The 25,811-nt window shown below is 41.0% G+C and overlaps 2 protein-coding genes across 4 annotated transcripts in view; one reads left to right on the forward strand and one right to left on the reverse strand.

The window, feature by feature from the left end:
- NDUFAF2 (NADH:ubiquinone oxidoreductase complex assembly factor 2) overlaps positions 1–16,264 on the reverse strand; it is a 58,133-nt gene extending 41,869 nt beyond the window's left edge. The window contains exon 1 of the mRNA XM_066569352.1: positions 16,035–16,264. Coding sequence (XP_066425449.1) covers positions 16,035–16,161 — 127 coding nt within the window. The 5' untranslated portion in view covers positions 16,162–16,264. The remainder of the gene's footprint in view (positions 1–16,034) is intronic.
- Positions 16,265–16,408: 144 nt separating this feature from the next.
- The window catches only part of ERCC8 (ERCC excision repair 8, CSA ubiquitin ligase complex subunit), a 45,042-nt gene continuing 35,639 nt past the window's right edge, over positions 16,409–25,811 (forward strand). For 2 of the 3 annotated variants that reach the window (XR_010785329.1, XM_066569634.1), the window contains exons 1-3: positions 16,409–16,509; positions 18,397–18,492; positions 18,639–18,740. Coding sequence is in view for 2 of the 3 variants with exons in the window: in XM_066569634.1 (XP_066425731.1) it covers positions 16,433–16,509; positions 18,397–18,492; positions 18,639–18,740 (275 nt within the window). In the remaining variant the exon portion in view is untranslated. Of the gene's footprint in view, positions 16,510–17,979; positions 18,046–18,396; positions 18,493–18,638; positions 18,741–25,811 lie in introns of all 3 variants that reach the window. The other variant, XM_066569635.1, reaches the window with a different exon arrangement.

Raw genomic sequence — 25,811 nt, forward strand, 5'->3', positions numbered from 1 at the left:
ATCTAAACTTCTTGCTGTTTTAGACCTTTGAGGACAATTCAAAAGAACTTTTTCAAGATGCAGAAGTCTTTGGAAACATTTCAAAGCACAAAAAGCATTCAACATAACAGTTTTTCCAGCACAACAGATTCATAAATTTTAGCAAGGAATGGCTAATACACAAATGCTTGAAAGCCAGTTTCCATCTTCACCCATCACCTCATTCCTTCTTCTTATCCAAAAGAATGGCAAGGTGGGAAACTAAAGAAAGTGCACCTCTACTTTCCTACTTCTTCATGGTAAAGTCCAGGAACAATAGCAGTAAGATTTTCATAGCAGTAGCACCTCTCCCCCCCATCCCCCATGAAAACTTATACCATCTTTTAGATTGGACAGCCAGCAGAACAGAATCTGAGAGATCTCCATTTTCCCTTGGGTAGAACAAGATGAGTGTTTGCCCCTACTCTGTCACTCCCCCAGAACCACACTGGTTGTGATAAGGTGACTGACTCCCTCTCATGGCCAACTAAACAATACTTATACCCGAATCAATCCAGTGGTAAAATTCAACACAGTCTTTTTTGGGTTGTGAGATAGTAAATCATACTAAGACCTGATGTCTTATGTACTTCAATAACTTACAAATGTATTTCTACAAGATAGTTTGATGACTACCCTTCATGCTAAAGGTACAAGTTCAGAGATACAGTCATAATTTGTAAAAAACAGATAGTAAGAGACAGTGCCAAGCTGTCACTCAGGAGGCAGGTTAGGATGTGTAACTAGCTGAAGCCCTCTTTCCTTTTTAGACACAACTCTAAATGGCTGCAAGGTGCTTGGGTGCCACAAACCTATTTCTTTACTTCAACAGTCTGCTCACCAGCTGCTTCAATATTATTTAACCAAATCTAATATACAACAACTAACTTGTGACTTATAGAACAAGCATATTTTTTGCTGGTTTTCTGGTACATTGAAACTGTTTTGGTAGGCAGGTATACTTAAGCATTCAAGGCCTCTAACTCTTGATTTGGATCAGCCAACTTTCTTTTACTGAGGGGAAGATGTGAACAACGAAAGGACATGGAAGAATCAGGCTTATGGACTGTACTGAACTGTCTTGTTGCACAGAAGCAAGAGTGCAGCAGAAATCAGTTAACTGATTAATTACTCCAGAAACCAATTAATTACACCTCTTTGAGAATACCTATAGTCTGTTTCAGAGGATAGAGTTAGTCACATTTGGAAATAGTTGAAATAGTCTAAAATCTAACCTGTTAAAATAGTCTAAAATCTAACATGCCCTGCAGGAGACTGTGCCTTCCTAACTCCTCCCTGCTCTCAGAGGAAAGTCCTGGTGTGGAATGGACAAGGATCTCCTCAGAAGCATTACCTTACTATTGTACAGGATCTGCTCAGACCACACAAACCTTTTAGTAGACATTCCATTGGCAAAAAGTTTCTATAAAGCTTGTTAAAATACTCAATTTCATTTCTTCTCTTACAACAGGGTAAAATGGCTTCTTCCAAAACTGAAAAACAGTTTAATATACCTGCCAAAACCTTCTGATCATAGCAACAAATCACAGTAACCTTCCTATTTCAGCAAAAGTTACCTTCTTTCTCATACAAGAGATTTGTTTTAATCTAAGACAAAACAAAAATCAAAATCTCATTAGTAATCCAATAGAAACACTATGGAGCAAGCCGCATAAGGAGGCATGTGTTCCCCTGGCAGTCTTCTAGGTTCCTCCACCCAGAATCACCAGTCTCCCACCCCACTTTAGCTCAAAGGTTCCACCCTCTTTCTTTGTCCCATCTTCTTAACTCAGGGAAACACAAGCTCAACTTTTTCAACTGAATTAAACTAGCTCAGCAACAGTTCTCATTACTGCTACTTTCAGCTTGAAGAAAAGAAGATAAAGGATGAATGAGATCGCTCCCTTTCATCAATGACAAACTCATGTTAATCAACAGAGTCAACCTCATTTCACCTTCAGGTTCACAACAGACTCTGGCTCCAGTTCTTTGGACTTTTTCCCACGCTATTACATATCTGGGTCAGACACAAATCCAGAGCAGCCCATTTTCCAGCTCTGGCTCAGAAATTGCTTACACAGCATGTTTTTTTCAATCCAAGATGATGAAAATGTCACAAAACCAGATGATTTCATAAACTACCTGTCATCTCCCACTTAATCATTTCAAGAACAACCTGGCAAGTTTTGGTACATTATGCTGAACCAATGTCAATGCTTATGGATATTGATTCTTGGTTCTTAAATCAGGGATAGACTAAGCAAAATTTCTCCCTGAAATTAGAAAATATCCAGATAGAAATATCAAGTGCATTTTAGTAGCATACAAAAATGTCTCCTTTTTGATCTGAAGAAACTCTTACAGAGTTACAGTTATTACACTGAGTAGTAAAAGAAAAATCCCAAACAGATAATAATCACAATTTATTTCTAAAACTACACTTTTGATTATTTTATAATCATTACATAGGTTTAATTTAGATTTTTGTTTTGTATAAGACAACAGTGGCAAAGTTCTATTGCTATTACGAATGGGAACTAAGGAAAACAATATCAGTATTTGCAAATCTCCACAGATAGGTAAAATGTAGCCTTTGACTCTTTAGAATTACTAGAATCAGCTGGATTAGTAGTTCAACTAGCATTTCAAACTAGAGGAACCACAGAAAGTAGCCAACTGGGATTGATCTCATTTCTGGATTCATTTTAGCTCTTTACACAGCTTGTGCCATGAACCAGACAAAGTAACTCCTCTTGCTGAAAAAAAAAAATCAGCACACTAGGTTAGACAGTCAACAGACCTAGCACAAGGCTGCACAAACACTTGTAATGAATATTACAAAGCAGACATGAGCAGCCAGAGGGAGGAACAGGACCACTGTTTTTTGTCAAAAATACTAGACTCTACTAACTCTCAGATAGAGATTTACTTTATCAAACAAATAAATACGGATAGTAATTTTACTATAGCCAAGTAGTTTTGCAGAAAATTGAAGTTTAATTAGTAAATTAGATGTTTAATTTTTTGGGCAATTTTAGAGTTCGGTGTTTCTATCATTTTGCCTAGACCAAGTATTTACAGCTTAAACACCAGAACACACTATGCATTAAATGAGCCATTTAAATACAGAACTCTCTCAATACATATTTTGCAAAAATGGCAAAAAGTGGCATTCTGGAAGATAAAAGACATTCTGTCATTGACTTCCAAAGAATAAGTTTTGTCTCATTTCTTATGGAAAACTATTCAAAGTCTGCATTTTAAAAACCTTATGTAGTAAAAGATAAAACATAAAGATGATTGTGACCATAATCAAGCCATGATATATTAACAAACATTTCCTAACTGACTAAAAATAGGAAACGATACATGATAACTGCTTATGAAAGTTGTGTCACTATATCTGAAACATTCATAATTCCACAATTAGAGGTTGTTGGCACCATACCAAACTTTTTTTTACATTTCTGGAGGACCAGTCCATCTCAAGCTTTAGTTGTTTCAATACTGTGATGACTACACTAACCAGCCCTGTAGCTAACATACAGGGAAAAGCCACCACCTCTTAAAGTACAAGACTATAAGGTTAAGGTCTGATGGCTAATCATCAACTCTAGCAGTTTTCAGGCATATTTAAACAGGTTTTTCTTTTCCTTTGCAGTCTCCTGGTACTCTTGCTCTTCCTGAACCTTTCACAATTTTCACACAGCAATGAAGCTCTAGTGCATGAAGGAGGCTTATCTGTTTTTTAGTTTCTTTCAGCACAAAATGAAGGCTTGTTGAAAGGAGAACAAGGAAAGCTGCTAGATACAAAAAAGTCAACTTAACACTGAACTTGCTGTGCCTGGTTGGCCTTGGGCTTGTCTGAAAAAGTAGCAGCCAGCACCACTTGGAGTGAGAGTGCAGGACCACCTTTTAGAATTGCCTAAGGTTTTGGAGGTGTTATGTCCTCCCCACCCCACATAACTGCTACTGTCAGTAACTGTTCTTCTTTAGAAATTAAATTATTCCTGATGTCTGGTCATGGGAGCAAGTGTTCTTTTAGTACCCTGTTAGCTGGATGCATCTGCTCCAGATAACAGCCACCAGTCTGGAAAACACAGATCTTGACATTCTGAGTGCCTGGGAACTTTATTTCCGTATTCCTCAATTTCTAATCAGTAGGTCTGTTTTACAGGAGAAAGAGCAGAAGCAGCCAGCAGCCTCCTTCGAGTATCAATTTATTGTACTGAAGACGCTGAATTAAAAGACACAACTTCTAATTCCTCTCTTATGCACTGTACATTCTGAGAAAGAGTATCAATATTCAGCTGATTTAAGTTTAAATATGCAGCAATAAATTTACTTACCAAACTCCATGACCAACCTTTATACAAATCAGATATGAACTATACGCCGGGATTAATTCTCCCCTGATTCAGGCAGAACCTTCACCTTGACTGCTATCAGTCTTTGGGGAGCACATTATAATCCAGAGAGCAAAACATGATATTTATTTACCTGAATTTCTTCATTACATTGTGTATCTTTCTATTACAACTGCTAAGTTGGGGTACTCTTGGCCATAATGAGTCACTGGCAAATAAATTAAAAAAAAAAAAATAGGATTTGTGTGGCCAGGTTCTGTTAGTGGAGGGGATGCTTCTTCCCTGAGAAGCTGTGAGAAGCTCCCCCACGTCTGACAGAGGCAAGGCCAGACAGCTCCAGCACAGACCCATCACTGGACAAGGCCAAGCCCATCAGCAGCCCTAGTGGCACCTCTGGTATAACACACTTCACAGAATTCACAGAATGACTAGGTTGGAAGAGACCTTCAAGATCATCAAGTCCAACCCATGCTCTGACACCTCAGCCCATCAGCAGCCCTAGTGGCACCTCTGGTATAACACACTTCACAGAATTCACAGAATGACTAGGTTGGAAGAGACCTTCAAGATCATCAAGTCCAACCCATGCTCTGCCACATCCAATCTTTTTTTAAACACATCCAGGGATGGTGACTCCACCACCTCCCCAGGCAGACCATTCCAGTATTTTATCACCCTTTCCATGAAAAACTTTTTCCTAACATCCAACCTATATTTCCCTTGGTGCAGCTTGAGACTGTGTCCTCTGGTTCTGTCAGTTGCTGCCTGGTGAAAGAGACCAACCCCCACCTGACTACAGCCACCTTTCAGGGAGTTGCAGAGAGTGATAAGGTCACCCCTGAGTCTCCTTTTCTCCAGGCTAAACACCCTCAGCTCCCTCAGTCGTTCCTCACAGGGTTTGTGTTCCAAGCCCCTCACCAGCCTTGTTGCCTCCTCTGGACCTGCTCAGGTGTCTCAAGGTCCTTCCCAAACTGAGGGGCCAGAACTGGACACAGCACTCAGGGTGCTGCCTCACCAGTGCCAAGTATAGGGAAGGGTGACCTCCCTGCTCCTGCTGGCCACACTGTTCCTGACACAGGCCAGGATGCCACTGGCCTGTATGGCCACCAGGGCACACTGCTGGCTCATGTTCAGCCGGCTGTTGAGCAGTACCCCCAGGTCCCTTTCTGCCTGGGCACTGTCCAGCCACACCATCCCCAGCCTGTAACGTTACTGGGGGTTATTGTGGCCAAAATGCAGGACTGGGCATTTGGACTTGTTAAACCTCATCCTGTTGGACTCTGCCCATCCATTCAATCATTCCAGGTCTCTCTGCAGAGCCCTCCCACCTTCCAACAGATCGACACACGATCCCAGCTCAATGTCATCTGCAAATTCACTAAAGAAAGCCTCAATCCCCTCATCCATGTCATCAATAAAGATATTGAAGAGGACTGGCCCCAGCACAGACCCCTGAGGGACACCCCAGTGAGCAGCCCCCAGCTGGATGCAGCACCATTCACCACCACCCTCTGGGCCTGGCCCTCCAGCCAGTTCCTAACCCAGCACAGAGTGCTCCTGTCCAAGCCGTGGGCTGCAGCTTTTCCAGGAGTGTGCTGTGGGAGACAGTGCCAAGGCCTTGCTGAAGTCCAGGTACACAACATCCACAGCCTTTCCTGCATCCACCAGGCAGTCACCTGGTCATAAAAGGAGTTCAGGTTGGTCAAACACGACCTGCCCCCCTAAACCTGTGCTGGCTGGGTCTGACACTATGGCCATCCTGTGAGTGCTGTGTGCTGACACTCAGTATAAACTGCTCCATAACCTTACCTGGTACAGAGAACAGGCTAACTGGCCTATAATTGCCAGGATCCTCCTTCCCACCCTTTTTATGAATGGCAGGCACACTGGCCAGCTTCCAGTCCTCTGGAACCTCACCAGTGAGCCAGGAGTGCTGGTAAATGATGGAGAGCAGCTTTGCAAGCTCATCTGCCAGCCCCCTCATCACTTGGGATGGATTCCATCTGGGCCCATGGATTTATGAACATCCAAGGGGCTCAGCAGTTCTCTGACTGCCTCCTCCTGGATAACAGGGGGACCATTCTGCTCCCTGATACCATCGATAAAATAGTTACTGCACAGATGAAATTGCAACCAGAGAAGAATGAGAATATGTGAGAGGTAAAACTCTGCAGACACCAAAGTAAAGCAAAGAACAAGGATAAGAAGGTGTTCTAGGTGTGAAAACAGATTTCCCTATAGCCCAAACTTATTCAGATATGAGTCTTTTGAGGGTCTTCTTGTGGTCAATTAGGAACATCCCATTCCTCAAAATTCACTTTTATGATCCCAGATCTTCTGATGAATCTTCTTTCCTTGAGAGTATCTCAAATATGTGGTCAGGTCATGATGCACTTCTCTTATCATTCTTTACTCCAGCACTCTATCTGTTCTCAAAACTAAGACATCAACTAGTACATATTTATCACTAGTATAAATTAACATTGAAGCATTAGGTGTCACAAGACTTATTAGTCACAACAGGGAGTTAGCACAAGGCCACACTGACCTCTGGTATTTGTACTAAGCACTGTGTGGTACAAAACTAAGCACTAATGACAGGTCATTCACTACTGTGTGAGAGTTAAAAAAATTTTCCAGCATCTTTCCCCACTGCTGCACAGATTTCTACTTGAAGAAATATCACTTGTTCAGTAACATCTGTAGTGGATGTTTTGTTCAGTGGACCTCCTGCTACATATTGCTATGTATCTTTCCATTCCATCTTTCTATTTGTAGCTGGCTGCACTAACTTTTCTTCATCCTGGAGTTTGATATCCCTCTAACAGACAGAAAATATCAATCAGTACATGTGCTTAATCATTCCAAAGCTAGTGACATTTTCAATTCCTACAGCACTGACCAATGCCTGCAGAAGTCTGCCAGAATCCACCCTTTCTTCGACCTCTTCTAAAAATTTCATACTGACTGCAATTCCTGCTGATGGTGTCTCCAGTTCATCCAGTGTAAAGAGGCTAGTCAAATCACTCCTTCACTTCAAGAAGGATGAAATAACATCGTTTTTTTGTACACAGATTGCTATAAACAAGAGACATTTAGAATTTAAGATCTCGCCTCCTTATCTCATCACTTCCACTCCCTCAATCTGTCACATTCATTTCTCAATGTTCTTCCCTTCTGAACAACCCCTGTGCCCAGAGCCCGAGTAGGAAACTGACTCTACCTTTTCCTCAAAACAAAGCAGTTCTTGTATCGGCAAACCTGATATTAAAGCCACAGGTGACAGAAACTTTGTTATTTTAAAGATTTATAAAGAGCACAATAAAATTATTGCACAAAGCAGAAGTCAGACCTAATTCTTTACCACATTTTCTATTCTTCAGGAGAACCTTAAAAGGTTACAGTGGCCCATAGGGTAGCATGCCAACATTACTCTGCTATTTTTAATCTCATGTTTTCTCAACTGCAATATTTCATTAAGCTCTTTGTCATCTTATCTTTTTTAAAATTACACCACTGGTGGGTAGCCCCAGCACTTTCATTTAAATGCTTAATTTTGTTAGCACTCTTATTTAACAGTAACAAACAATTCCTAAAAAAAGATACACCAAATTAGGTACCAGCAAAAATGGACACCACAAATTTTCACATCCAAATCACAAGTAACAAAGCATGTATACAGTATTTAAAACCTTGTTTACCCAAATTCATGTAAATAATGTGCTGAAATTAATTATACACACACATAATAGGAAAAAAGTTCCCTGTACCTGCTACTGACTACTTGCACTCTCTTCTGTAAAATCTGTTCTTTCATTTCTCAATGTGATTTCAAACCCTAAAACTTTAAACATAGGTGATTTGTTCTTTTTATGCATATTAATGATGGATTGTTTTCCTCCTTTAGAACCAGAAAAGTAAGTTGAATTCTCCTTGTATTTCAGAATAATGAAACTAAAAGGCATGGAATTTAGTCACAAAGCAGGCATGATGATTTACCAACGGTCCCGATTGATCTAATGATCCTGTTTGCAGCACACTCAGCCCTATTACTCTCAGCTCTACAGGTGTTGGTTGTTCAATCACCATAATTAATATACTGTTAAGATTTTTCTACCTATTGAAAACATCTATATTTCTAGCACTACACCATCTTTTTCTCTCTATACACCATAGAAGAGAGTTACTAATACATGAAAATTTTTAATTTTTTTTTAACTATCTGATTTTTTGGCAACTGAAGAAACCTAAAAAAAGATACCCTCTCAAGTACCTCTTCATACACCTCTACTGAAAGAATCAAAACAGCTTTTCAAGCTAAATACACAATAATTAACTTACAAGTGTACAGCATATGAATCTTAATACCAGCATGCAGAATGCAAAAAAATCAGCATCTCAGTTTAATACCAATAAACATGCTGAAGATCAAACCTGGCTGTAGCAATAGCCAGATAATATGCAAGTTAATACCTGTCCACATGACTACTTATTGCTATTCCTGGTTTTTCAAGTCAGAGAGATTAATACCATGCCCCTTGCCAGTTTGCTTCTGGCAACTAAAAGAAAAACATACGGAACAGATTATCATGAGTGCTCTCATGTGGCACATCCAGGAAAACGAGGAGATCAGGTCCAGCTAGCATGAGTTTAGGAAAGGCAGGTCTTGCTTGACAAGCCTGATCTCCTTTTATGACCAGGTGAGCTGCTTAGTGGATGAGAGAAAGGCTGTGGATGTCACCTACTCAGACTTCAGTAAAGCCTTCAACATGGTGTCTCATGGCAATCTTCTGAAAATGCTGGCACTGTTGCTTGGGCAGATGCACTTATCTCCCTAAAAACTCTCTGGATAGCTGAGCCCAGGGAGTGGTGGTGAATGGAGTTCAGCCCAGGGAACGGTGGTGAATCCAGCTGGTGGCTGGTCACCAGCAGAGTTCCCCAGGGCTCTGTATTGGGGCCAGCCCTGTTCAATTTCCTTACTGATGATCTCAATTGAGGGGATTGAATACGCTGTCAGTGACTTAGCAGATGACACCAAGTTGGTGGGAGCATTTTCTCTTCGAGGGATCTGGACAGGCTGGATCATGGGCTGAGGCCAATGGTGTGAGGTTCAACAAGGCCCAGTGCTGGGTCCTGCCCTGGGGTCACAACAACCCCAGGCAGCTCCACAGGCTGGGGCAGAGTGGCTGGAAAGGACCTGGGGGTGCTGGTGACAGCAGCTGAACATGAGCCAGGCTGTGCCCAGGTGGCCAAGAAGGCCAATGGCATCCTGGCCTGGATCAGCAATGCTGTGGCCAGCAGGGCCAGGGCAGGGATTGTCCCCCTGTGCTGGGCACTGCTGAGGCCACACCTCCAGTGCTGGGTCCAGCTCTGGGCCCTCACTGCAGGAAAGGCACTGAGGGGCTGGAGAGAGTGCAGAGAAGGGCAATGGAGCTGGGGCAGGGTCTGGGGCACAAGAGCTGTGAGGAGCAGCTGAGGGAGCTGGGCGTGTTTATCCTGGAGAAAAGGAGGCTCAGGGGTGACCTTATCGCTCCATGACTGCCTGGCAGAAGGGTATAGCCAGTGTAATGACACCACTAGAGGAAACAGCCCCAAGCTGCACCAGGGGAGGTTCAGGATGGATGACAGGAAGAATTTCTCCATGGAAAGGGCTGTTAAACATTGGAATGGCCTGTCCAGGGAAAGAGGTCATGTCACCATCGCTGAAACTTTACACAAAACCACTGGACACGGCAGTTACTGCCGTGGTTTAGTTGACATGGTGGTGTTTGGTCATAGGTTATAAAAGTCTTTTACTGTACCTCTTTAAAAGTTTTAAAAGTCTTTTTCATACCTTTATGATTCTATATCACCACAAAGAAAGATGGGTTTTTCAAATATTAATGCTTTTATAATCTGCAATGAGCTCTCCAAAGTGTAATTCCTTTGCTACATAATGAATCACCCAGATTGAAAAACTGTTTTGTCATTCCAGAATTACTGCCCTAGAAACTAGCAGTCAGCAGTGCAAGTTTTACTTCTTTACAAACATACATACACGCAATTATTTTAGAACTCTGTTTCTGCATTCTAAAATCTCTCCATAAAGGAATACCCAAGACAGCTGTCAGTACTTGCTGCTCTGTTTTTGAAGCAATGTTGCCACCACCTGGACAAACCTCTAACTAACAGGCATTGCTGTGGTGAGAGTCTGTACATGGAAAGAAAAAACAAACAAACAAACTCTCACTTTCTCCATAGAATTATTTCCATAACCAAGATAATTAAATAGTCTAAAATTTGTTTTTCTATTTATGAATGAATATTCAAATTCTGTGTTTCATTAGTATTTTACATTAGACATGTAAAACTAAAATTTATTAGGTTTCCACCAACATTTGAAAAGCTAACTTGAGAAACTACTTTTAACGTTCAGTAATATGATGTATAATTATCTGCAGTTCTCAATAATCAGCTTACAAATGCTTCATACAATCACAACCAGTTTCTGTCTCTTCCTCAGACTTCATTCCTGTTAGCGAGGAAACTAACATTCAGACTCAGAAGAAAACCATAGCTTTTATCTCTGAAGATATGCTTTGGAGATTTGTTGCTTCTTCCAGTCTCTGCCATTCATCATAAAGCATTACAGGAAAGTTTCAGTCTAGCCTTCAATAAAAAGCTGTATTTTATAAAAGATTCTGAAAGAAAGTAGAAAGTCTACTCTAAACTCCTGATGCACAGGAAGGTGACAGGCCACTACCTAAAACAGAAAACAAGGAGCAACTAAAACTATCGTGGAGGATTCCTTTAGTCTCAACAGAACCTTAAGTCTTTCTAACTTTCATTAAAAATGTACATACTTCTACTGAAGACTGGATTCAATCAGATATAGGACAATTTATACATATATATAATGCAACTGAATCCTTAGTGCTTTTCCTTATATAGGCTCTTAATTATTTACACATTTTTGGTTTGTTGAGAATTTACTGCACAAGATACAGGCTTATGCAAATGTGAGTGGGCATTTCACATGAAGAAAATTTTCCCACAGAAGTCAGCACTTGTATTCAATTATTAGCAACAAAATTTACCACTGAAACTTGGTAATGCCCACACGTATTTCTCAATGGTACTTGATAAGACTACTGAGAAACTTTAGCTCATAGCATCAGAAGCTTAGGCCACATATGGCCCCTAATTCAGAGCTTGTGCAACATATAAAAACCTATGGAAAACAGAATGCTTCTTGTTTTTTCAAGCAATTCTGGTATGCTGATAGTCCAAATCAAAACAAACTTGAGTCTGCTGCTCCCACGAAGAGAACTTTTAACACTCCTACATCATCTATGAAATAAGCTGACTTCTTGATGATAACCCACTGTTCTTATAAAAATTTGCATATGGTGATACTTTACAGTGCTCATTTTAACTCTTAATAATTACAACACATGAGTGCAAATGAAGATATTGAAAATATGCAAATATAACCTGCTCAGCCTTTTGATGAAAAAAATCATATACCAGATCTTGAGTATTTAGGGCCCCTTATCTTCCTGCATTTTTAAACTAAAATGGTTATTAAGAGTCTTTATAAATTATTTTCAATGGAAAATAGAATCAGCTATTTCCAGCAAGACATATTTGGTTGTAATAAATGCATAAATTGTATGAGGAATTTGTTTTTCAATTAAAAATATATGAACACTCTAAGTCCCACTCCATATTCTACTGCAAGAACAATTAATCATGTACCAAAGCTATGGCAATGGCCTGGCAGTATGTTATAAAAGAAAAACAAATTACTTATACTGATAAGTCTAGTCTGTTTAGTGAAGTACCTGTCCAAGATACTGAAATGAGTCATTGATCACTACTACTCAGTCATCTACTCCCATCTTTTATTATAACAAACTGAAGAGTCATCTCAGAGTTAATGAGTTATGCTGGATGTTCCTCTCATGACAAGCTTGGTATAGTTGGATTTTATCACTGTCATCACTTTAGGATCATCTTGTAAAAACCCACCACTTAAAGAACGTCATTAAATACAGAACCATCTTTACATTCACATAAGCCCATCTTACTATGTTGTTGAAGGTGTGACCTGGCTTTCAAGACGATAGGTTCTTCCCCATTTGAAAAAAAAAGTTCTTGATAAACAGTAAACAGTGTACCTTGTCTCAAGTTTCATGCTTTCAGGAAATTAACTACTCTAATTTTGAATTCTCCAATATTCCTGTTGGCAGTAAGGTTACTTTTTTAGGATCTTTTCCCTCTATATTGGCACTCAAATTTTTCTTAACTCTTTTTCTATTTCTAGCCATTATTTTCTTTACTGAATCTAATGACTTCTTACTCTTACAGTCTAGGGACTTTGAACATCCACTTTCTCTCTTTCAAGAGAAATAAGACAACCAGACTGAAACAGCATTACTTTACATCATTCTTCCCCTCTACTTCTGAAGGCCAATCCTTTCTATATTCACCCCAGAGAAATACAATACTCTTGCAAATTCATATATTTTTGCTATTACTCATTAAAACATTTTTAACGAAGGCAAAACACATGTTAAATCAGTACTTGCACATCATTGACACTTCTTTAATCTCCACAATTATTTCCTTCATCCCAACAAAACCTATTCAAGTTGCTGGCTCATCTAAGAACCTAATTACTCAGAGACAGGCAAAATCAGGAACTTGAGGTAACTTTCCTATGATGGCAGAGGTAAAGGTGGTCTCAGGGTAAAGTTGCTACACCTTGAGTTTGACCTAGACATCCAAGACCTTAGGATATTGGTGAGACTACATCTACTGTAGGAATTTTTGTTAATCCTGTGCTGCCTTTATTTACCACATGCTGACTTGGATTTCAAAGTAGTTTTTTGAGTGCATAACTTGCTTTTTTTAAAAAAGACCCTCATTTGTAAAACATTTCAAAAAATAACAGCATATTAGGTGCTGTGGCAATGTGAAAGCCATACTTGCAGCATATACCTAAAAATTTTGTACCCCTTTGACATCTCCGAAGTCTATATTGCAGATATTCAGTCCTGGAAAACAGACTAAATTTAAGAAGCAAACTCTCTTAATCACAGATGATGGAGGTATAAGGAAACACAACATCAACCACTTAGGAAACTCACCATCAGCTACTTGTATACATTGACCTGCTCCTACTGTCCCCTACTACAGACAAGGACTCAGGTTCCAAAAGTGTTTTGGACCCTGAACTCAATGTAGAAGAGCACAATTCACAACAGACAGAAAGAAAACATTAATTCTTTGCATCACACTGTCTACTATTTCTGTTCCAAAACCCTGCCAAAGACCAGGGCAGGCCAAAAGAAAGGTGTCAGATGGCTTTTGATCAAAGCAGGAGGTGGCACAGACACTACCTACACTATTTACTCTCACCTCCAGCTTAAGGTGGGATGTTGGTCTGAAACAAAGCCCAGCCTGTCCTGATAGACCTACCCAGTCTAAGTGAAGAGAGAGAAAGCAAGACCTGCCTGTTTTGCAAACTCTGCAATATATTGGATCAAAATCCAGTACAGTATAAAGTGATCAAGCAGATCAGGCCTGGCACTGTGATAGACCTACTCAGTCCTCCCTAAATCCATAGGGCAGAGAGCAAAGCACACTGCAGACACACTGCAGTGACCTTGCAGTGAAACCTGCACATAACAGCTCACTGGTCTCATCTACAACTCGTTTTCTTTCTAGTGTTGTTCCTATCCTGCACTGGTCTCTATATGGTTAGGACACTGGGTGAGCTATGAATTATATATGCATTCATATATATGAATTATATAATGTACTACAAATAATGCTGCCCAACACTTGAAAAGAGAGCATTGCTTTTTCAGCACTTTTTAATTCCTAGTTTCTTTTAAAAAGAAACAATCACAAATTTTTGGTGTATATTTTAATTCTACTTTCTATAGACCTTCCTCAGTCTCTATTACCTTTGCAATCCATATCCCTAAACTCCTTCACAAAGTTATTAAAGCCCACAAATACCAGGTGTGACCCTGTTTGTAGAGCACAGGATGCTGCTCAAAAATGTTGTGAGAGGCAGTTGGTTACCACTACCCACGGCAGTGGTTGCAATCATCCGTAATCACTTCACTAGTGTCAGAATGATTTTTCTCCTCAGCCACAAGCCTGAGGGAGAACTGGCATACTCTCCTGATGTGGAATAGATGAAACCTCTTATCTTTTCTATACTGCCAGCACAAGGATGGCCATTCACAGAAGTAAAGGCATAAATTACAGTGGAAATGAGTCACCAGTGTGAGGGGAAATACAATCTCCTACACCCAAGTAACCCCAAACAACAAAGGTCAGGGAGCACTATATCTTAAAACAATAATGAACATTCACAAGGCAGTCCATTTTGTAGGGAAAGTGGATGACAGTCTGTCATTTCAACTGGAAATGGAGGAAGAAAATGGGTATCCAAATTAAGAGGTCACAGAAATGAAATTTGTAGTAGCACAATACTTTGTTACATGCTGTGCTACAGAAAAAGCAACATTTGAACACTTTCATTAAAAACAAAAATCACATCAATTTCTTCTTTGTTAGCAGAAGGCATGCTTATTTCTTTCAGAATTCTGTCATTCTACTGATGCTGAATGCTTAAGATTTTTTAGAACAAGCTAAAGCAAGTGACAAATATACAGAACGAGTGACAAATATACAGAAAAAAATCAGAATTTTCACAAGTAGTATTTTCACAAAATCACAGCAGTATTACTTCCCATACAAACTCTCCTATTCTCTATTTACATACAGAATAAGGGCATCCAAACTCCTGGAACACGGGCAGAAACCTAGAAAAGTATTTTCTACAGGAGTGGGATAAATGTACATGTAAGAATTAATTTCACAGAATTACATAACCAGTTAGGTTGGAAAAGATATCTGAGATCACCATGCACAACTTAAGACCAAACACCACCATGTCAACTAAACCATAGTACTAAGTGCCATGTCCAGTGGTTTTGTGAAGAATTTCAGGGATGGTGACACCACCTCTTCCCTGGACAGGCCGTCTCAATATTTAACAGCCCTTTCCATGGAGAAATTCTTCCTGTTGGCCATCATGAACCTGCCCTGGTGCAATTTGAGGGAATTTCTTCTGGTTATGTCACGGGTTGCCTAAGACAGGCCGATTCCTGGCTACACCCTTCTGTCAGGCAGTGGTAGAGAGCGATAAGGTCTCCCCTGAGCCTTCTTTTCTCCAGGATAAACACGCCCAGCTCCCTCAGCTGCTCCTCACAGGAGGAGGTTGTGCTCCAGACCCCGCCCCTGCTCTACTGCCCACCTCTGGACTCTAGCTTTTAAAAGCTTATGCAGAAGCGCTCCGAATTACCAAGAAGAGCAAATAATTGCTGCCTACCTACCTAGTACAGGCTGCGCTCTGAAACCCTCCAGTGGCTTTACGGTTTTTCTGGCATTAGAGCACCAGAAACCCGCACGTGTTTCCCGAAGCGCGGCACTTTCCTTCTCGCTACTGTTCAGCCGCTATAATTTTTTATCAGCCGCCGTCCAGCCGCCCCGCCGGCTGCGGACAGCGGCGGGTGAGTGAGGGGCCGCTCAGGGGCGCAGCGCACGGCTCCCCGCGGGCCCGCCAGCCATCGCCGCCCCGGTGCGTACCTGCGCGGCTCTCGTACTTGGGCACCCGGTAGTACTTGTTGCCAAACTGGTCGGTGCCCACCAGCTCCTTGGCAGGCCCCACGAGCCGCAGCCGCAGAGCGCGGAGAGCCTGCCAGGCGCGGCTCATGCCGGGATCCCGACGGGAAGGCCGCGGCGGCACCACCGCCCACGGACACCGGGACACGGGAACACGGAGGGCGCGCTGCGTCCCTCCCCCGCGGCCTCGCGCCCGCCGCTGCGCAGCGGCGCCCCGCCCCGCACGGCCAATCCCGCCTATGGGCGCCGGGCGCGCCAGCAACGCCGCTGGCCATTGGCGCGGGCCAGCCCGTGCGAGCCAATCCCGGCCGCGCCCGCCACAAGATGGCGGCGCGGCGCAGAGCGGGTCGTGCGCTCCCGCCATGTTGGGGCTCATGGCTGCTCGCCAGGCCGGGCTGGACGACCCCGCGCGGCTGCGCCGGGCCGAGCGCACCCGGAGGTAGTGGGGCCGGGGCGGGTGTCCCTGTGCGGGGAGGCCCCGGAGCGGCAGCTCCTGGCTCCGCCCTGTCGCGGAGCCTCGCTTGGCCCGGCCCGCAGTGGGGCGGCCCAGGGCGGGGTGAGGGGCTGCGCTGCCGCAGCCCCCGTGTGCGCGGCGGCCGGGGCGGGGGAGCTGCCGCCGTGGGTTGGCAGGCCTGGTGTTTGTGTACGGTGTGCTCAGCCCTGGGCGGAGTGTGCACAGCGCAGTAAGCTGTGCCTCGCTCCCCGCACCGCGGAGTTACCGTTCCTCCAGGGGCTTGAACTGCGTGCGGCTGTGCACCGCTTGGAACAAACACGTGTTTGTGCCCTCCTCTGCTCGTCCTTCCTTTTCCCAAACCCGGCCTTTTGGCAGATTGAAGAAGAATCAGGTGCAGGGGGTTTCTTAGCAGTTTTTGGGGGAAGTGGTGGCAGCATACACGGATTTGTTAATATTCCTGCTAGAGGTTATTATGTGATATTTTTTCAATACCAGAGAATCTACTTTGCAGATGTATTTCAAGATAAATCAAATAAAGCCTATCTTAGTTCAGTTCCACAACTTCTGCATTTATGGTGGCAATTTATGGATTTATGACGCTGTATCATTGTAAAAAAAGTATTTAAAATTGAAATTAATTTTGGTAGCTCAGGAAGCTTGTTTCTGGGTGCATTTTGACAACACAGTCATGTCCCTCTGTGCCCTCAGCCCTCATGTAGCATTCAGTGCAAAGAACAGTAACCCACTGGACGAACTTAACCTTTCTTGGACAATTGTCTGTGTAGCATTTCCCTTCCTGAACTTAAATGGATTTTATTTATAGCTGCATTTTGAAGTCATATATTTCAACACATTTCCACAGGGGGATTTCTAGCTTCCTGAAATTCCATCTGGAACTCAGAGGTTTTAAATTTGGTGTCTTGTGTATGTCAGAATTCTTATTCTAGGTGAATTCTTGCATAACTATGTTTCACATAGTTTAAGAGAGCTTAAATGATTTGCTGCTTTTATAGCATGTCTACAGACATGATGATGGGGGCCTGCCTGTAGCAGCCTAAGGTTCTCACATCAGGATTTTTTGCCCCTTGAGCTGAAGCTGAGTAGGGGCACTCTGCCTCCCAGCTTTTCACTTACTTACCTAGTTATGTTTTTGTTGTGGTGGTGTTGAGCTTTGTACTAAATGGTGCTGTAGGAGGCTCTGATTGTGTTGCAAGGTTAAATTTTCTATCAGGTAGTATGACTTAATGAAGCAGAATATCTCTTTTTTGACTATGCAATATTAACATATTCAAAAATACAAGCTAAGAATTGCAGGTCAGAAAATATTGTCATGGAAGCTTCATCATTGGGGGTTGCCTAGTTTTTATTTAGTATTTCAGAAAATGTTGCATACAGACTTCATTTCATTAAAGGAAATACTCTAAACTTGGTAAACTAAATTACTTTGTCCACTAGGTGTCCATAGTTTCAAGCAGGATGAAGCCTGAAAGGATGCTACATGATGAAGCTTCAAAGTAGCCAGTATGCGTGGTGATTACAAGCTTCTTAATGTTTCTTTGTGTTAGTGTTTTCAAATTACATTCCAGGTTTTGTTTAATATGTTGACCCAAAATGCAGTTTTCCCTTTTTTTTGAGCCCGTTTTATGTACTTATTTCTCTCTTACCTTCCAAACAACAAAGTATTTTTTTCTGCCGACTTCACAAGACTTATTTCTATCTCTGTATTGTGTAGTTTTGCAAAAATTGGCAAGAATAAATTAAATGCATTGAAGGAGCATGAAATTAGGTTTCAGCTGTTCACAGCTACATAATAATATTTTTTTCCTAATAACATGTTTTTCGTCTCTCTTTCTTCCTTTTTGTTGTGGGTAGGGTTTTAAGTTTGGAATTAAATAAAGATAGAGATGTGGAAAGAATACACGGAAGCGGTATCAACACCCTTGATATTGAGCCTGTTGAGGGAAGATAGTAAGTATATACTTTGGTTGGTAGAAATATCCAGAAGTAATTCACTGTGGGTACTATGGATTTGTTGTCTTGTTGAACACGTTCATTATATTGAGCATATTGCAATTATAAGTGTTTTAACTTCTGTGCTTCATTAACACTTTCAGCATGTTATCTGGTGGATCAGATGGCGTTATTGTACTTTATGACCTTGAAAACTTGAGCAGGAAGCCAAGTTACACGTGTAAGGCGCTTTTTTCAGTTGGAAGGTAAGTACTCTGAAAGTCTTTTAAAAGTACAAGTAGTTCTTGTGTGGCTAGAATTAAACTTGCAAATTAATGGCTTTTTTATTTTTAGGATAAAAAGACTGTAGAAAATACTGCTAGAAATCTTTGAAGGCTAGTAGCAGGAGCTAATTGTTTTATTCTTGATTTGTCTACTCTAATAGTTCCAATATATATACAGTGACTCTGGTATTGTTTGAGCAAATCTATAGCAATTTCAGAAGTTAAAATGAAGGATATCGGTTGTACTCACATGGAAACTAAAGTTAGACAGTCTTACATTGCTGTAGAGACCACAAAAAGAAGGCAGACCTGGACCTGGGTATTCTAACCTCATATTTTAACTCTAGAAAAAGAAGACAGGGAAAAAAAAGAAGCCCAGACCTTCCTCTAACTCATAATTTCTGACCTGTGAGTTTTCTTAATGTTTCATTCTGAAATTTGACGCCTCTCAACCAGCAACTGAGAAAGAAGTTTTGGTACTGCTGTAGAAATACTCCCTGTATTCCTCAAATATATATAATACATATATTTGAGTAAATGCACTTTTAAGCAGGATTATTATGCAATTATTTCAATTATTTGCATAATCCTTTTCATCTGTTTGGAGAAAAATCTAACACCTATTTGCAGTTCTTTGTTTTATTCCCCCTCTCTCTCTTTCCTGCTTTACTAGTTCATCAGGTGTTCAGCAGGTACAGAAGTGATTTGTACAAAATTTCTTAAGAACATGTTCGAATGGAGACAGGTGTGCTACTGAAAAAATGGGATGTATTTTTCCAAAGAACAGGGTACTACCATGCTGTGTGCAATCTTTATACAGAGCCTAAGCCTTTATTGATTTGTCAGGCTGTCCCTGCAGGCAGTACAAATTTTTCCATTACAGACATTAAGTCTTCTAGCAAAAGCTGTTTTTTCCTTTATTTGGATAAAGGCTTGTCTAGTAGGTTAGAGCTTCACCTAAGACTCACAGTAAGAGATATTCTATTTCATAATAGATTGGTAGCTGCATTTTCCCCTTATTTTTTCCCAGTCTACAAATTATTTGAGGTCTAAGAGTCAGAGGCTTCATGAGTCAGCTATACAAGAACAGAACAGATTTGTAACAATAAAAGGCCTGAACAATATCTTGAATCATAGGAAAGAAAAAGGCTAACAGAACATAGCTAATAGAACAAGTCCTGATCGCTGGGCTTCTTGCACAAAATTATTTTAAATTGTGGTTAAGGACATACATTAAGACTGTACATCTCTGAATTTCAAAACTGAGATGAAGTCTGAAACAGATGCAGCAAATTAAAGAAATTCATGCTAAGAAGGCACAATGTAAAAGCTATCAAATCTGTGTTAAAATCAGGCTATCATTAACTTCAGTTAGGTCAGTAGAAATAATCCATCCTTGAAGATTCTGTTTAGGAGTATGGTTAGTTGGTTATCTGTTTCTTGAGTAGGTGTTAATTTGCATAGCTGGGTCTTTTATTTCTTACCACTCAAGGCATGAATTTTGTTAGTAGAATTCGATTTTGTGTGGCACTGCTCTAAATAACAGGCTTATGATTATTATTCTTAAATAATCTTAGTAGATTTCTTTCCTCAATTATTTATTTGTGGTATTCATTAAGCTTCCTAGTATGTTTTAAATACTTGCTAACTAATTAGCTACTGTTTATATATATCTTCAGATACTTTGAATATTTTTCAGAGTTCTGACTTAATATATGAATTTATACTGCAGAAGCACCTTCCTCTGACTGTCTAGCTCCTATCTTTGAGGGATATAGTGCTGATGTCGTGTGAAAGTTTCCCTGTTGTCCAAGATTGCAGGGCAGAACACAGGTCTGGTCTCAAAGTTGCTTAAAGAATATCCTGCTAAAGGCCCTTTAAAGCTGTTTCTTAATACCTGAACTGGGCTTCCTGAAGATCCAGTAGTATAGAACAGCAAAAGAGGTAATTCCTGGTGGTAGGCTGTGATTTACCCTGTGTTTCAAGTCTGGAATATAGGGCTACTATTGCAAATACAAAAATAAAACTTTTCCTGGGAGTCAGCACAAAGAGCTTTACCTGGTTTCATATGATTCATGCTGACCTGGGACAAAAACTGGCATTTGAGTGTAAACAAACAATACCGTTTCTAGATAATATGCAGATAATGCTTATCTTTAAGGCAGTCTCTACTACTCAAAACATGTCTAGGAAGAATGAATGACAGTGACCTATTGTCCATAGAATTATTTCTATTTGTCTTTGGCAGAAAAGGCTGGGATATTTTGAGTAATGGATGAAATTACTTCATATGGAATGAACTGGGAATAATGTACATTCTGAGACGTGAAACTAGGCTGAATGGCATGTAGCCATTACTAAGCTTAGCTAGTTCAAAAGTGGTTCCTGCAGAGCTACTCAAGGGTTTGTTAGTTCATTCCTCAGCATTGTGGATTATGGGAGAATTGATTGTTCTTGTGCAGAGTTGATTACAGTCCAATGTTGTACACTTATAGTTACTGTACCCAGATAATTAGTTCCATTGGTTTAAATTTTCCTGCACAGGGCATGGAAATGCCTCTCCAGAAGTAAGCTCACTCTGAGTCATGCTTGATTTCCTGGCTCTGCAGGTACTGAAGATTTTTTGCTTGCCATGGTTTAACTCCAGCCAGCAACCAAGTTCTGCATAGGTGCTTGCTCACTCCCCTACCAGTGGGATCAAGGAGAGAATCGGAAGGGTAAAATCTAGAAAACTCCTGTGTTGAGATAGTTTTATAGAGCAAGCAAAAGCTGAAACACAAGCAGACCAAAGAATTAATTCACTTCTTCAGCCATCTCCAGGAAAGCAGAGCCCCATCACACATAATGGTTACTCAGGAAGACAAACGCCATTATTCCAAATGTGTCTCCTCATCTTTCCTTGTTGCCCCCAGCTTTATATACTGAGCTTGATGTCACATGGTCTGGAATATCCCTTTGGTCAGCTGGGGTCACCTGTCCTGGCTCCTCCCAGGCACTCCCAGTCCCCTCACCAGCATGTCAGTATGAAAAGCAGAAAAGGCCTTGGCTCTCTGTAAGCCCTGCTCAGCAATAACAAAAGCATCCCTATGTACTAACTCTGTTCAGCACAAATCCAAAACGTATCCCATGCTAGGCACTGTGAAAAAAATTGATTCTACTCCAGCCAAAACCAGCACACCTCCCTGAAGAATAGAGGCATAAAATTTGTTGACTCTTAGCACTGTGCCAGAGTGACAAGCCATTCTAGGGTATGCGTCAGAGGTGGAGGAGCAATGCAGAAGTCATTAAACTAAGCTCAAAAGTTGCTCAATATCTCTTGCTTAGTATTGTCAGTGCTGGCTTCCGGCTAACTCTCCTTAAAGGTGTCTTTTTTGCTTTGTAGCAACCCAAGTGAGCAGGAAGTTTTATTAGCTCAGATGAAATCAGAACTATAAAATGTTGTGTGAAAAGGGAAGATTTCCTCAACCCCTAGTGTTGGATTAGTCTGTCACTGCCCTGGAAAAGCTGAGACCTTTGTGTCCAACCAGCCCCTCAGCACCCTCTTATAGGGACCCTTCACTGAATAGTCCTGCTGGATCAGAGGGTGGTTCAACTGACTTGTTCAGGGACACACCCCAACAGCATAAGAGAGACCCCCTTAGCGGGGTTTCCCACTTTATCCAAGTACATTACCCACTGCCAGTGTGTGCTAGTGTTCATGAAGGACTCACTCTAACTATGGAATAACATTATTTATTAATGAGAGAAAATTGTGACAGGTTAAGGTTTGAGGCCTGCCAGTGATAGTTTCTGACTGTGAACACACGTTCAGACCAATATACAGACAAGATTTAATCCCTAATAAAACGCATATTGAGTAGGGTTCTTACTAACAGGCATTCCTCTGGGGACGAAGACAGATTCTCTTGTTGGCTGATCCCAAAAGTTACAATGGAATCTTCCCTAACTTCACAATTTTTGACTTACTTTTGTACTGTTTCATTATGTTTATTTGGAGCTTGAGGTATTGTACCTTTGTGACTAAATGGTGTAAAATTCTCTCCCTTTGCTCTTAAAGCTACAGTCAATAAAATGCAGAGCACATGCTCAGTGAGGGGTGCTCTTACCCTGGAGGTGGGTAATTTGAGGTTAGCTCAGTTGATTAGATCATGGTGCTAGTAATGCCAGGGTTGTGGTTTTGGTTCCTGTATGGGCCATTCACTTAAGAGTTGGACTTGATCATCCTTGTGTCTGCCAGCTGAGAATATTCTGTGATTCTGAACTTTAGGTTGGGGGTCTGTATTAGTATTACAGTTAGATTATAATGAACCAATTTCATCCAAGGAGAGCTATTTCACCACAGTTGCTGGTTCAAACGAAAGACATCTACTCTCTCCCTCGGGGAACAGGTGATATGTGGTTTATCAGATACAAAGTACCCCTCCCTGCAGGGATTTCAATGGTGCCTGGCCCTGGTGTCTTGGCTCCACCCCCCATTTCATCCCCCTTAGCAGGTGATTGAGGTTGCAGGCTGTTTGTATGGGGAATCATTGTGGAATAGCTTTCAGTCATGCTCACCACATTCCATCCAGAAGAAGCAACTGCACTTTACCCTATAATTCCTGTATCATTATAACTTCTGTTAGGATGTGAATATAGCTTCTCAGTTTCCTCCCATTTTACCCCCAGCCGTCTTTCCACATAATCCACCCATGACTAGTCACTCAAACTTCACAATATCCAAATAGAATTTGAGAATATTTCACACTTTTATACAGTGCAGATCATCTAATACATTTCTAGTGTGTGGTTATCTGGTATTACTGAGGGTAGCCAACAGGCTAATTGTTTAATAAATATCCAAATCTTAACATACAGTATGATTATAACAACAAAAAGCAAAAGAGTTACTATCAACAACATGACAACAGGGTGAAGCACTGGTGAGAATTCTGGTAGCTTTTAGTGACCATCCAAAAAGGGTGTCCCACCACTTAATTCACATACTCCATCATGTGATTTGTTTCTTCCACATCATGATGGACAGTAAACAAAGTCTGTTGTCCATTTTTTTGCATTTGTTTTCAACAAGCAGCTCAGGTCTTCATGCTATAATTTCTTTAGCAGCCTGAGGTTCATACCAATGGGAGTAGGCTGCAATCTTGAATCAGAGTATAATTAGGTTCTAATATTTTAACAGGATACAATAGGAGCTGAATAACTTTAATTACATACTTAAATTACATGTTGGCAAAGTTATAGCACAAATATGAGAGTGATTACTTGTATCTACAGTAATGTTGTCCAGAAATACAAAATCACAAGAGGGTGTCATAGAAAGCCCGTCCTTTACCAATATACACGGTTTCCAAGTTTTCATTAGGATGAATCTCAAAATGAGAAATATTTTGCTCAGTGTCACAACAAATGACTTAGGTTTTGATATTGTTACGTTCACAAATGTATCCTTGTTGCCCTCATTCAATGTTGGCATCAGTAGTCTTCCATTTATTTCTGTCTTTTCAGACCCATGCTCTATATTCCAGAGGATGAGTATAGTTCTGTTGTGGTTTAATCCTAATGCAATGACTGGGTATATATCATATAGTGAAGCATTGTCTATTGTTAACACAAAAGGTGTGGCTGTGCTGCTGATGGAATCATAGGTAAAATTGACTAAGTACCAGCAGAGCTGGAATTCCTTTGAAATTCAGTTGTATTATCCCAAATTACCTCTCAAATTTCAATGAGTAATGGTTTCTTTGTCTTCCCTTGTGATTGTAGCTGTCATCAGTGCATCCATAGTTGAGCTTGCATAGAAGTAAGTGCTAAAGAAACATTGGTTTGGACTATGCTAAGTGCATCTGTGATCATTGATGGTCTTTTTCATTAACATCCTCCCACTGAAGTAATATATCCATTTGAAACCATTGATTAGTTCTGAAAGCCAAAAGGGAAGATCATAGAGGATGCTTCAGCTTATTTAAGTCACTATTTATTGTGACTAGTTTTGTTCCTTAATAAGTCAGAGTCTTGCTCTTTAGAGCTCCCCATCCTGTTCCCAGGATACCAGTCACATCCTTCCTGGTTTGCCTAGAGGAAGTGAGGTTTGTTTATGCAGCCATGCTGTCCATCATGTAAAAGAGGCTTTCAGGAGAGTGAGTGAGCTGATTGGATTGTGGAAACTTTATTCTGCATCAACAGTTCAACTTATTTGAGAGACTGTGTTGAGTTAAATAACATTTACTGTTGACCTGTATTCTTGACTGAGGAGGAACCAATGTTTTAAGTGTGAGGAGACAGTTCGATAAACAGCTGAGGCTGAGTTAAAAATGGCACTTCAGCACTTTTGAGTTGAAGGCCCTCTTTCAGTCGAGAGTTTGGGTCTGTTCAAAGACAAATCACAAGTTGGATGGGATATTTTAAAGGTATGCCAACACTCATGTTTAGAAGAGCAAGTATATGTATGGTTTTCTCCCTTCAGCATAATCCACTTTGACATACAGCTTACAACAGTGTGTAAGACTGTTGTCATGCATTTAGTTATTTTGAATTCAGCATATTGAGATGTCAGCAGCCTATTGAGAAGTTAATCCCCTTCTGAGGTGAAAGGTGTTGATTTTCCTTTGTGATGATCCACTCCTACCTTTAAAAGGTAGTGTTATGCAGTGCTGCTGTAGACAAATTTAGGCCAGGCATAGGTACGCTGAGAAGTGCATACACTTCTATATGTGGCAGTATTGAAGATCTGCATCTCTGTTTGCATAATGATACCCCTGCAATACTTACTGCTTGTGGAGGCCATGACATTTGATAGAACAATGCAAAGATAAGAGCTGACATAATGAAATATCATGGAGCCTTTTCTAGCTGCAGTTTTGCCAGAAGTACTGCATTTAGCTGGGATGGATTTAATTTCCTTTGTCATAGTTTGTATAGTAGTATGCTTCAGACTTGTAACCAGTCTTGATAGCACACTGATGTTTTAGGGAGTGCTGACCAGTGCTTGGTAGTGTCAAGGCTATCACCATTCCTCACTGCCCCCATAGAGGGTGGACGGTAGGCTATGAGGAA

This window comes from Molothrus aeneus, chromosome Z (assembly GCF_037042795.1).
Source record: "Molothrus aeneus isolate 106 chromosome Z, BPBGC_Maene_1.0, whole genome shotgun sequence".
Classification (NCBI taxonomy): Eukaryota; Metazoa; Chordata; class Aves; order Passeriformes; family Icteridae; genus Molothrus; species Molothrus aeneus.